Source organism: Pteronotus mesoamericanus, unplaced genomic scaffold (genome assembly GCF_021234165.1).
Source record: "Pteronotus mesoamericanus isolate MK-2021 breed Mesoamerican mustached bat unplaced genomic scaffold, CSHL_Meso_final contig_116, whole genome shotgun sequence".
Taxonomy (NCBI): domain Eukaryota; kingdom Metazoa; phylum Chordata; class Mammalia; order Chiroptera; family Mormoopidae; genus Pteronotus; species Pteronotus mesoamericanus.
The window spans coordinates 31,592,255-31,606,527 of NW_026555027.1; the positions used below are offsets into that span (position 1 = coordinate 31,592,255).

The following is a 14,273-nucleotide window of genomic DNA, read 5'->3' on the forward strand; positions in this document are numbered from 1 at the left end:
TGGCTCTTTTTCTAATACTCGATCAACTCCTTCTACATATGTTTTTCCATATGTACATACTTGTTCATCTACCCACTTAGCATAAACTCCTTGAGGGCGATAGGAATACTTAATTTATCTTTTTCTCCCAGTAAGTTACACTGGGTAAGAATTTAGTAAATCTTGGCTGACTTTAGTATTTGTCCTGAGTCTTTTAACTCCCTGCATAAGAATTCTTTATTTCCCCAACTTCAGTCAGGCTTAGCTATCTACAAGCCTGAGTACAATCTGGATTTTCATACCACTCACAGTTTTTTTTTTACTTCAAATACCTTAAATTTGAAAATCTCTTTCTGATGCTGGCCTATTATTATTTTGTTTATTTCAATTTCTCTTCTTACTGTACTTACACTAATAATGCCTAACATGTATTGAGTACCTATAATAGTCCAGCACGGTATTAGTTTCTTTGCATACATTGTTTCAGTTAATATTCACAGCAATCCCATAGTTGGCATTATGCTTGTTTTACAGATAAGGGACTTCAGGCTCCAAGAAGTCAAGTGATTGTCCAAAGGTCACAGACCTAGTGGCTTTGGCAGAGCCAGGCTCCGCGTTGATGTCTCTTCAGTCTTTTCTCTATGCCATTTTGAAAGTTTAACATATTAAATGTCAACATGCATATTCCAGACAGTAATTATTATAGCAATTCTGAGGAATAGAATTTTTAAATTATATATTTAACTTCCAAAAGAATGTTTAGTTCCTGTCCGTTGGTTTTCTCATTGCATTTATCAGTGCTTCACAAACAGTCTCCAAGGACCTCAGAAAGGGCGCCATTTGACCAGTGGACCTCTTGTCAGAGCTAACTGCAGTCGTGTTAGAAATTGGCTGTCCAGCTGGGCCAGGCTGCAGTTCGGAAACAGGATCGTAGATGTTGAACTGCCACAGCTGGGATGTGAAGCAGACGTGAATGTTAAGCAATAGTGTCCACAATTTGCAACCCAGGAACTGCCAAACTGACAGCTAGACTAAACTGTAGTAGCCCAGGAAGATGTGGTTGGTTTCTCCGTGCAGTCAATACAAAGTCTTGCAGTGTACTTTGATGAATACAACCTTAATATCCCGTAAACTGAGATGCTGTCAATTACGAATCCCAGTTAGATTCCTAGCAAGCATTTCATGTCTGAGCACCCTTGTAAGCCTCATAATGACCCTTACTCTAGTTGGTTTGGATTAGTCTTTAAAGGGAACACACAGTTCATTAAGCATGTAGAAGCTCCAAAGGCAGCGCACTTCTCTCCATGAACTAAATAGATTTCTTGCATTTTATCTAAGACTAGATGAAAGGGATCCATAATGTTGTGCTAGAAATAAGACTTGAGTTGCTGAGGGACTTGAACAGATATAGTGAATGTATGAAATGAATAATATTAGTAATGAGCAGAACTTAAAAGAAATCTAAAGGTTTGAGGGGTTTTCTGTCTCTTTTTAAAGAACATGTAACAAATGATTGTTTTATCTCATTTTCACTTTGAGGATTTATTTATTTCAGGCTTGAAATAGCCATTTGGTATTTCACCAGATAGAAAATTGACTTACCTTCCTCAACATTCCACCACTTACTGTGTTATCATTCATTTCCTTAGTGCAAGAGACCTTTTCAGATTCCTGATGCATGCCAGGCACCGGGACTGGAATCGAGGAGTACTTTGATACGAAAATCAAAGGTCCCTGCCCTCAAGAAGGTCGTGGTCTGGTGAGAGAGATGGTGTGAAAGTATAGCAGCACAGTGGTTAAAGATGTGTATAGTGTATTAGGGGAACCCAAGTGAATGGCACATAAGCCAGCCTGACGGGTTTGAGAGGGTTTCTCAAAGGCAGTAACACCTAAATTTTTAAAGAGTATGAATTGACTCAGAGAAATGCCAACATACCAGACATACTCTGTATTATATGATTATTGCACAAATGGAGAGCCCTTTATATTTTAAATATCAACAATTAAAGAAGCTATTGGAATTTTAGAGTGGATATTTTTATTACCATGTATTCAAGATTGACTTTTTGAGTATTTTAAAAGGAACATATTTCTGGGGCCAGAACATGTGTCCTGGTAAAATACCACTGTACCATCATCTAGAAGATGTGCATTGTTTAGCCATATGGGTGCTTTGTTAAACATGGATTTCTCAACCTTAAGAGGAGCATCATTGGCTTTGAAACATGTTTGAAAGTCAAAAAGTTAGAACCTAAAGAGAGATGAAGTCAGGGACTCTGACTAGTAAGTACCTTTAACAGATGCTCTGGGGCCTATGGGGGTCTGCATGGAGGTTACCAACATATGTTTTTGAGAAAGTGATTTCTTCCCATGATGTCTTTAATCCTGTCTTTAATGGCTAAAATTGTGGTTACTGAAAAATCTGAGGAGGTGTAATAGAGCATCTTTCAGGGATAAAATTTCTGGGCTTAGGTTTGAAATTTGTGTCACAGATTATAATCAAATAACATTTAGCTGTTTTAGTGTACATTTGTACAGATTCTAAAAGTGTATTTTCTCTAAAAATTGAGAGGTGTAAATTGGTCCACATAGTTTGCAAGGTAGGTATATGTTTAGTTTTATAAGTAACTCAAGAATATCTCTCTGGCTATATATGGAATACATCCTTTGAACAGTAGAATTATATGACAAAGACTAATTTGAGATACATATTATAATTATAGCCAAGTTTTGAATTTTTAAATCATATTTTTAAAAACCCAAATAGGGTTTGAAGACTTATTGAGAATACATTTTTTTTTTACTTAAACATTTTTCAAAATCGTGACTAATAATCAAGTCCTTAAAATGATTTCCAGACAGAGTTTGACCTGTTCAAGATAAATTGCAATGTATTATTTTAAAGTACTTTTAAACTAACATTTTCAGTGAAATCCATGCCAGCTCATCCATCCAAATTACCTTATTTATGTTCACCAAGTTACATAGGAAGTGAAAAAGAAACAGCAATTTCTTTTGAATTTGAAATGTCGTAAGTGTGTATAAGCATTCCAGATACTGACGGATTTAAGTTTACAAAGTTGGTCAAAGATTTCATCCTATGTGGCTTCAGTGGGACCGTTTTGAAATGAAGCATTTTCTTAATAAAATACATGTATTTTTATAACCTTTAATAAAGAGGAAAAGATTATTGAACCAAATTCAGTAGATAGGAAAACTTTACTTTTGACCCTACCACATACTCACTTAAAATTTTCAATGATTTACAATTGAACGTAAAATAAATTCCAAAATCTCGAACCAGGGGCCACAATGTCTTACATATACAGCCAAAGAGGAACCCTATTGCTCTTTGAATATGCTGTCTTGTCTAATTCAGTGTCTCTAGACCTATGCTCTGAATTCTCTTTCAAGTCAGCCTCTTCTCCTCAGCTACTGTCTCTCATCCTTCACAGCACTACAATAGTCTGATATTTTCCTATTGGTTTCCTCATAGCCTGTGTATCTTAGCCAACAGAATAAATGTTACGTAAGGGCAGAGATATGGTCTTATTCACTGCTACACAGCTAGAGTCTACTGGTGTGCACCTATTTTCATTCAAGGTAACTAACAACTGACAGACCAATACCTAAAACCAAAATTCCTGATAGCTACATCCCATCATACCACAGCTCATGGAGCACCTTCTATATAGATGCTAGACAGAAGAATATATCAAAGTATATGAGTCACATCCCTGCCTTCGAGGCGTTGTAATCTATTCAAAGATTTAGAATGTCCTGTTATTGATCTCTTAATGTTTAAATAGCATAAGAATTAAATGTATGGCGTCTTCCAGCATTTCTCATATTTGTGCTACAGAACAGTAACTTAGTGAGTTGGCTTACAATAAAAAGAGAGTCATAGTCAAATAAGTGTGGCAAATTTAAGATCCATATCATCTTTTGGATGGCCATAATGCATTATAACACAGTAAGTCTCTGAGAAATTCAGTGGAGAACTACTTTGCCTTATTTAACAAGCTGATTTGATGTTGGAAACTTTTATTACATAACTTCTACTAACATTTCCCAGATCTATTGTTGTAGGGGACACTATTTGAGAAAAACTAGCTGCTTTCAGTAACGAAAGCCACCCCTGAGATCACTGGTAAAGATTTCATGGCGGGGTGAAAGTGCATTTTGGAAAAAGAAGAGATCTCAGTCAATCAGCTCATCAGAACAATGACCATCTGGGCAGGGAGAGCAGGAAATCAGTGAGGTTGTAACCACTGCTTTTCTATAAAAGAAAGTGAGAAGAGTGTCGATTATTCACACTCTTCTTTAAAACATTGGTATTCATTTGTTAAGCAATAAAGTATGGCAATTGTTCTGAATGGGGCTAAAAATCCATTGGAACATAGAAAGAATGGAGTAGTTATATCGATCTGTATTTAATATAAGCCACAACCTATTAAACAAAAATAGTCCTCATTTTTAATTCAATGTTTTAAAGGTATAATTTACATTCAACAAGATGCAACAATGTTACTAGTAGTATACACTAAATGAATGTACCATATAACTATTACCACAATAAAGATGTGAATATTTATATCACCCTAAATGTTTCTCTTATTTTCTTTCCCAATTACTTTACCCTCGATTGTAACAATCAGTGATCTCTTTTCTGTCACTGCATGTTAGACTTCTGTTCCCTAAGGTGTCATAAAAGAGTAATTTAGTATGTAATCATTCATGTCTGTATTCTTTCGCTCAGCCTAATGTTTTTGAAATGTATCTATGTTTTTGCTTATATTAGTAGCATATTCCTTTTTATTACTGAATAATGTTTTGTTACTAAATAAATACCTAACAGTAGAATAGTTGGCTCATATGGTAAATGCATCTCTAACCTTATGAAATACTTCCAAATTGTCTTCCAGAATTATTTAATTTCATATCTCCACCGAGTGTGTATGAGTTCCTTGTGCTCTACTCTCATCTAAACTTGGAATTGTCAATCAAGACGTTATGTGAGATTTCTGCATCTATGTTAATTAAGGTTATTTTCCTCTGGTTTTCTTTTTTGTAATATTTTTTCTAGTGTTAGTACAGAGTAATGCTGGCTCAGTAAAGTGAATTGGAAGCATTCTCTCCTTTCTATTTTCTGCAAGAGTTTGTGTACAATTGGTGTAATTTCTTACTTGAATGTTTGAGAAAAATCACCAGTAAAGCTATCTTGCCCTACCATTTTATTTGAAGACAAATTTTTATTTATTAACTCATTTTAAAAAAACTAATATAAGCCTATTTAGGCCTTGCATTCCTTCTTGAGCCTGCTTAATACATTGTAACATATTGTGCCTTGCAAGGGTTTGTCTATTTCATATGAATTGTCAAATATATTTGCAAAAATTATTCATAATATTTCCTAATTAATTTGTTCCCTGTCCTTAGACTCACTCAGTTTACCTACAGGTTTGTCAATTTCATTGACCTTAACAAAAACTAACTTCTCACATTGATTGCCTCTATCATTTATTTATTTCACTGATTACAGTCTTATCTTTATTACTTTTCTCTTTAAGTTGACTTGATCTTTGTTTTTAGTTTCTAAACTTTATACCTTACTACTTTTCTGATATAAATACTTAAACTATACATTTCTCTAAACACTGCTTTAGTTTTCCCTACACATATTAATAATGTTTTCATTCATTTTAAAATATTTTCTAATTCCTTTGGGAATTATTCCTTCAGTCATTGATATCTAAATTGCACTGTTAAATTTCTAAACATTTGAGTAAATTCTAAATGCCATTTTGTATTCTAAGTTACTATCATTTTGATCAGAAAATATATTCTTTATGTCTGTAATCACTTCACATTTATGGAGACTTTGGTTTTAGCTCACAGTATGGTCTATCTTGTTAAATGTTTTTGAAAAAAAATGTATATTCTACAATTACTGATTGAAGTTGTTATAAATGTCAATTAATTTAGGTTATTTTATAGTTCTTTAGTCATTCTTGCTGTTACGGTTGTATAAGTCAGTCTTGTTGATTGTCTTATGAATTATAGGTAGTGGAATGTTGAAATATACAAATGTATGTATGGGCTTGTCTACTTCTCTGAATTATATCAGTTTATGCTTCATGTATTTTGAAGCTCTGTTATTCAGTACATACACACTTAGAATAATACTGTGTTTTCTTGAAAAATGTATTCCTTTATGAATATGGAATGTCTCTCTTCATACTAATCAACTTTGCCTAAAATCTATTTTGTGTCAAATTAACATAGCCCCTTCAGACCTTCTGGTTTGTTGCTATTATAGTATATCCTTTTCATCCTTTTTAAAAATGGTATATTTTTAAAAATATATTTTATTCTTTTTGTATAAAGTGAGTTTACTATAGATAGCATATATTTGGTCTTGCTGTTTTTCAAGTCTAAAAACCCCTACCTTTTATTATGAGTAGTATAAATTTATAGGTAATGTATTTTTATGTGGGTTTAAATCTATGAGAATGCTGTTTGTTTTCTATTTATCTAATCTATTCTTTGCTTCTTTTTCCTCTTCTGTGCCTTCTCTTTAATTCACCAGTGATTTTTATGTTTAATTTTATTCTTGGTATTGCGACAGCATGGGTGGAGCTGGAGAACATTATACCAAGTGAAATAAGCCAGTCAGAGAAAGAGTTCACTTACATGTGGAATCTAATGAACAAACTGAACTAACAAACAAAATACAGGCAGGCTCATAGAGGGAGGAAAGATGACAGTTTGGAACTGGGGGTTGGGTGATGGAGGGATGGAGCAAAAAAGAAAAAGAACTCATGGACAGGGACTGCAGCCTGGTGCCTGTGGCAGGGGAAAGCAGTGGGTGGAAATAAATAAGTCAAGGGTATTCTAGGACTTACATATACATCATTACCTTATCACAGTCTACCTTCAAAATGATCCTTATTTATAATATGAGAACATTACAGTAATATACTTTCACTTCTGGATATTTCATTGTTCCATACTATTGTCATATGTAATAAACACAATAATACACTTGTACTGTTTGCTTTACTTTACATGAGTATATTTTAAATATATTTTTGAATGACAAGGACTACTGAAACAGACCTCTAAAGAAATAAAAAATTAGATATATAATAAATAGAGAGAATTAATAATTTTAAAACTTCCCATTAAGAAAAGCTCAGGCTCAGATGGTTTCAATGATGAATTATGCCAAATACCATATTTTGCTATGTATAATGAACACTTTTTTGCCCAAACTTTCAAGGGAAAGATAAAGATGTGCATCATATATGGGTAGCACTAATTCTGTATCCACATAAGTGTTTTTAATTCTTTCATTTGTGCTTATGCATTAGAAGTGTAACTCTAGAAAGCAATAACAATATCCATGTGCAAAATAATACCCTGGAATATGATACTCTGTTTTGTTTCTAAATATAAATGAATAATTGAATTAAAAATTAGAACAAAAGATTTTTGTCCTGAAAGTTTGAGCCAAAAACATGAATGCATACTATACAAGGGAGCACATTATACATGGGAAAATACAATAGTTTAAGAAAAATTAATGTAAGTTTTTCACAAATTCTTTCAAAATTAAGGAAAAAAGAGAATACTTCCGATCTCATTGCATGAGGCGTGTATTACCCTGGTACCAAAACCAGACAAGGATTTCACAAGAAAGAAATCTCTAGACTAATGAGAATATGAATATGAATATGAATAAAATATAAAAATCCTTAACAAAAAGTAGGAAACCACATCCAACAATGTATAGTAGGGAATATACACTATGATCAAGTAGGATGTATCTCAGAAAAACAAGGTTGGTTCAATATCTGAAAATCAATAATGTAATATACTGTATCAATAGGATAAAGGAAAAACCCACATTATCCTCTCAATAGATGCAGAAAAAAAATGCTTGACAAAATCAAAACCCTTTTATGATAAAAATCACTCAACAAATACTAGAAAGAGAAGAGAACTTCTTCAACCTGATAAGTGAGACCTATGAAAAACAGACAGTGAACATTACACCTAATTAGGGAAATACTGAAAGCTGTCCATGCAAGATCAGGAATAAAGACAAGGATATTTGTTCATGCCACTTCAACATTGTACTGTGAATTCCAGCCAGAGCAAAAATGGCAAGAAAATAACATAAAAAATCACCCAAATTAGAAAGTGGGAATTAAAATATCTCTATTTGGAGATGACATATTCTTGTATATAGAAAATCTCAGGGACTCCACTTACAAAAAAACATGTTTAGAACTAATAAAAACTCAACAAAGTTTCAGGAAATAAGGTCAACATAGAAAAATCAAGTGGATTTCTGTACAGCAGCAATGAACAATCTGAAAGTAAAATTAAGAAACAATTCTATTTACAATAGCATAAAAAATGATAAAATACATAAGAACAAATTTAACAAAACAATGCAAAAATTAGATACTGAGAACTGTAAAACATTGTTGAAATTAATTAAAGATCTAAAATAAATAGAAAGACATTTCATGCTCAAGGGTCAAACAACTTAATATTTTTCAAATGGTAATATTTCCTCAAACTGGTCTACAAAGTCAACTTAATCTCTCTACCATAAAGGCAGGGAGCAAAACAGTGTCTATTGCAACTGGCAGAGAGAGATTCATATCACTTACATTTTCATAGTCTGGAAGGATTTATAAGAAACTAACAAAAGCATAAAAGCCTTTATGTACGGTACTGGTTGGATTAAAAATGGGAGAACGTGGGGACAGGCTGGCTTTCCATATTGTCTTGCTCTTTGTGTTCTATGCATTTTTTTAAATATGCGGGAAGGCAGGAGTAGAAATTCTGCCGCCTGACCCCAGCAGCCTGTAATGTAGACAAGGCTGGCTTCACAGGGTCAGACAAGAACCACTTAACTCATGAATTCAGTAAGCTCTGTGCAGAGATACTCCTCACAGGACCTGTGGCTTCACATTACTTCGGACTTTCAGAGACAAGCACTAATACTAAGACAGGAGCAAGTGAGGGAGAGAGGGAGGCCAGCTGACTAATTCCAGAGGGATCTTAACTCCTCTATTTCATTTCCACAGCAGCTATAGTTAAGAATCTCCCATGGCTCCCCAGCGGGCCCTGCCCTAACACAGTGAGGCAGAGGGGGTCTAGAGAAGGTAAAAACGTTTGTCCAAGGATGACGCTGCTGCTCAATGTCATAGAAAAGATGAGGAGAGAAGGAGGGGGGAAAAAAGGAAAAGGTATATGGCAGAGTTTCTGCTGACTAACTTTGGGCAGCAAATAGACTTTTGGGAACAGTGAAATTAAGCTGCTTCTTCTTTGGCCTTGATCCACGTTTAGATTTGTTCAGACTTTGGAGTTCAAGTTACACAATGGGAAATGTTTTGATGAATTAATTCCATCTGAAAGTGGGAAAGAAGTTTCAAGAGGCCTCAGTGTATTTATGTGAGAGATCCAGTGGCCCCAGTTCCCTCTTTACCTTTCTCCGCCCTTCCACTCTGTATATCTTTCCAAAGTTAATTAATTGCAAACTCTCACTGCTTAATTGCTTTTAGAGATGGACCCCTGCGCAGGTGGGAACGGATGTGCCCACATCTGTCAGAGTGAGAACGGCGTGGCCAGGTGTGCCTGTCGCCTGGGCTACCGGCTGTCTGAAGACAAAAAGGCCTGCGGAGGTGGGAACTTGAATCTGATAGCTTAATTGTGTAATTGTACGAAATTTTGTGGTAATTCTGTTTGAATAGTCAGAACAGCTAGGAGAAAGGTGTTTTCATTTTTATGCTTAAAATGGAACATGTATACTCCTATTTGATCATTCTGAAAGGCATTTTATGATACTATAAAAACTCAGTGAAAGTTTTAATTACAAAAAAAAGGCCTGGTATAGTTTCAGAATTAATGCTATTTGTTTTCTGTTTCTCATTCTGGAGTGAATTCCAGAATTAATATTTCAAAGCCTTCCATAACCACACAGGGAGTTTCTTTATTATAGGCTACAGAAAGTACGGGTAAGCTTTGAAAAGCAAGAAGTGCAAATGAGTGTTCTCAGAAATAGGGATAATTGAAAAAGAAAGAAAGAAGTAAAAGAAGAAAGAAAGAGGGAGGGAGGAAGAAAGGAAGGAAGAAAGGGGCTTTCTAAATCCAAGGTCCTATATTTCTGTTTCCTAGACATAACAAAGCAGACATACTTCAGTTGAAAGATAAGTGATAAATTACTTCATGTCCAGAACTGATGAATGAAGTCATTCTTGTGGGACATTGTTTTAATAACTTCTGAGAAATCACAGAATCCTTCATTTTATCCTGATGTGAGAAACAGTGTATTTGGATTAATTATGAAAATACCCAAATATTTCCTGACTTATGGGACTGAAAATCACTTTGAGAAAATGAAAAACAATGAAACATAAAAACTGGTGTTAAGTTAGGTTTTTTTTTCCCTTTAAGTCAAAACTATGGTAAAATTTTCTGTAGACTGTGTTAACCCACTTTTCTGACAGAACACATTTCTGTCTTGGTCCTCTGTTCACAGAGCACCTGTGTCGCTCAGCGCCTGCCCCAGAATAGGTTCTTGTTAGGTAGGTGTGGGAAACTGACAAATATATACATATATAGGATATATGCATGTACCTGTATCTATCTATTTATAATCTCTTTCAAAATTTTATTTAATAGCATTCTTCCTAGAAAACCTATCCCCCAAATTACTGCCTATTTAGGGTTTTACAAATACCTTACAAGAATGAGTATCTCTCTTAGGTGCCCTGGTAAGGATAACATGCAGGACAGCACAAAGCAGGAAGTTCAAGTAGGCAAAAATGATGGTGAGACCTATCGACTTGAAAGGAAGGAGCAGGAACTATGTGGGCCACAAAATGAAGTGACACTGACTAGACTTGGCTACCGGTGTCAGGAGAGAGAGAAGGCATGACTGTTTAATTAGCATGGACCAGTGACAATCGTATGCCCAGCATATATTGTGGATTGATCCTTATGAAGGACCCAAATCTGCCTTATCTATGGCCACACGTACTAACTACCTCAAATCAGGACAATACCATTTTGGGTTACGAATATGATATATATTCCTAAAGACAAATTACAGTGGCCTCTTAGCTGTATCATCTGGGGACAGATAATGTCTGTTTTTTTTCTCTTTCTTGCGATTAATAGATACTGGTAGGCTGCAATAGAAACAAGTGTTTGAGAGCATTAGACTGACACTAGAATGAATGTCCTTAGTAGTTAATTTATTGGCAAATATGGAGTCTATGTGGTATTTTTCTGTTACACTTGATGTTGGGGGTTCAAGGGGAAGGAACGCTTTAGTTCATTTTTATAGTTTACACATAAATTGTAATTCAATCTCCAAACACACTGTGTCTCTGTGTCTGCAGACATAAACGAGTGTGCAGGACGGCTGGCTCACTGCAGCCATCGCTGTGTGAACACAGTGGGGTCTTTCACCTGCGCCTGCCACCCTGGCTTCGAGCTGGGAGCTGATGGAACACAGTGTTACAGTAAGTGGCAGCGAATCACAGCCCTGGAAATGTGTGGCATTTGACAAGTATTAAACAAGAGGAATAAAAGAACAACACTGAATATTTTGCCAAAGCAAAGCTCCTGAGACTGTTTTCCAGGAGGGGGCGGTAGGGATGAGAGCTTAGAAGTTCAACCCCGTTCTTTTACTTTAAAGAAATGGACGCAGCGTCAATAGAAAATGTTTGTCATAATGATCCCCAGTGTAGCCAGTAAGGATTAAGTCTCAGGTCTTCTGACTTGGGGCTCCCTCAGACCCATGGCTCTCCTTGTGAAGAATCTGCCTTCCTTCCTCAGCTCTGCCATGTGATGTTTATCAAACACTAGTAGCTCCCATGTAAAACTCACGGAAAAAGAGCCAGCAGCATGGAAGGAACCAGCAGTACAAGGAGCAGCTCCAGATTGTAGCAAGATGACTGGCACACTAGATGCTCTAAAGAGGTCTTTTCATGTCATCCCTTTTCTTCTCCCCCTCAACTGTGTATTCCTTTCCATCCTGCCTCTTTAAACATCACCTTTCAACTTTTCATCCTCTTTCACTGACTCATCCCTCTGCTCCTATGATGCATGCCATTTAACCTTAGCTTCTTCCTCCCCTAGGCTCAGTTATACAATGTAATATATCCCTTATTATGAACATATTAAAATGTTAATATGCTGAGTCATTAGCTTCTACTAATAGATATTGTAGCTATTTCCATCTCTTAGGTCTTCCCCACTGGTCTACTGATCACCTGTAGATGAACACGCTTTCTACTTAACTAAGCTTAAAACCATCTGCTACAGATTCCTTCTTTTTCTTTTGTTACTGTTGTTCAGTTACAGTTGTCCCCATCTTTCTCCCATTGCTCTCCCCTGCCCCTTGTTCCACATTCTCCACCTCAATATTTCCCATCCTCACCTGCCCTCTACTTCTTCCCACCTTTTTCAAATAGCAGAATATTTTTTTTCTTATCTCTTTGGGGGCTTTCTTTATCTCTGCCTCTTATGTGATCATGGTATATAAATGATTCATTTTTCTTTCTCATCTTCAGACTTTACATTTTTCTCAGTGATTTCTTCCCTTCCTTCTCCATTTCATATCTATACCTTAGCAGGTGAACTTTCTAGGTTTGAATGCAACCCTGGTAACTGGTTTTATTTGAAATTCATAAATCTCAAATGAGTAAACAATGTGGCTTCTCAAAACTATAGTATGAGAATATGTCCACTTTCATCCTCATCAAAATAATGTTGAATATTTTCTTCGTCTTCTAAATCTTTGCACCACCCACCTTTTACCTTTTTCCTTACCTTGTCTCTTATATCATCGATATAGTGTATGCAAACTGCCATTTAAGCTAGCAACCAATCTGAAATAGCTCATAGAATTATTTGGAAAATACTTCAACCCTATTAATAGAAAGGAAGTATTCCTACTGCTATCAAAGGCTCCTTTCTCCATTGTACTTTGGATTCCATTCCCTCTCATTATCCAAAGGTCTTTGCTATTGCAATCGTCTAGTGGACCATTCTTAGCAGCGTATCAATGTGGTCCAATATCTCCTATCTTTGAAGTACTTTCTGATAAGCCTACATGCCATTAGAGCTTTAATCTGATCACCTTCACAGCATATTTTGTATAACTTTGTCAATGTCTCCTCATCTTGCATTGTCTCGTCATCCCAGACCAATTAGGTTATCACCTCTACCTCAGTATAATCAATCACCTATGAACTCCAGGTTACCAGACTGCCTATTAACTTCTCTGATTTTACCCTATTTGACCTCTCCGCAGCTTTCAATACAGTTGGCTAACCCCTGTTCTTCTTGAAATACTTTCTTCTCTTCCCTGTTTTTACGCTTTCCAGATTTTTCTCTCCATCTTTGGTCCCTCTCTCAATGTCAAATTTATATTTCCACTTTTTCCTTTAACCATATGTGTATACACATATATCAAACTATGTACTCAGCATTTCTGTTTGTTTGAGTGATAATCATTGATAAGCCCCAAACTACTGATTTCTAGTTTCATTTCCAAAGATGCTTTTCCCAGTTCTCCACATCTTAGTAAATTATCCATATAGCATTGAAGCCAAAAACCCAATGATACAAAATTAGTAAGTGACAGAACTGGAATTTGAACTTGGGTTTATAGGCTCCAAATATACTATCTTTTCAACTTCATCATGTATTTTTATACAGTATATATCTATTAGTTTTAATTAATAGAGAAGAATAAAGATAGTGATAAATAGAATAAAAAATTGTGTTCTTACCTTAGCTCAAGTATGAAGAGACATTCTTAGAGTCACTAAATTCTTCATTCTCCTCCACTGCATAAAATTCTATGTTTCTTTAATGTCTGGGTTGTCAGTAAAGTTTTAAGGTCTGTTGGTATATTTTTACTGTGTAAAGATAGTGCAGTTTTGCTGTGGTGATATCTGTCTTTTAAAGAGCAAACTAAATAAAATGGGAGGGAAGAATTAACTAATAAGGATACAACTTCTGTAGTGAGCCTTTCTCTTAATGCCCTGAGGCAGAGAGAAATACAGATGAGCTTTTCCTTCTTATTAATATATTAATATTTTGGCTTTTGAATGTGGCCAGAGGTATAGGAGCATTTTACAAATGTGTGAAATAAAATCTCTTGTAATCTGACTGGTAAATTCTCAGTTATCATGAAAAAGGGGGCCATTATTAATGAGTTATGAGGTACAAGCTTTCTATAGAATTTACTTGGGAAAGCA

The 14,273-nt window shown here is 35.3% G+C and overlaps 1 protein-coding gene across 1 annotated transcript in view; it reads left to right on the forward strand.

Annotated features, from left to right (window-relative positions):
- The window catches only part of LOC129072236 (EGF-like and EMI domain-containing protein 1), a 198,431-nt gene that overhangs the window by 158,523 nt on the left and 25,635 nt on the right, over nucleotides 1-14,273 (forward strand). Inside the window, exons 4-5 of the mRNA XM_054575662.1 lie at nucleotides 9,561-9,680; nucleotides 11,403-11,525. Coding sequence (XP_054431637.1) covers nucleotides 9,561-9,680; nucleotides 11,403-11,525 — 243 coding nt within the window. The remainder of the gene's footprint in view (nucleotides 1-9,560; nucleotides 9,681-11,402; nucleotides 11,526-14,273) is intronic.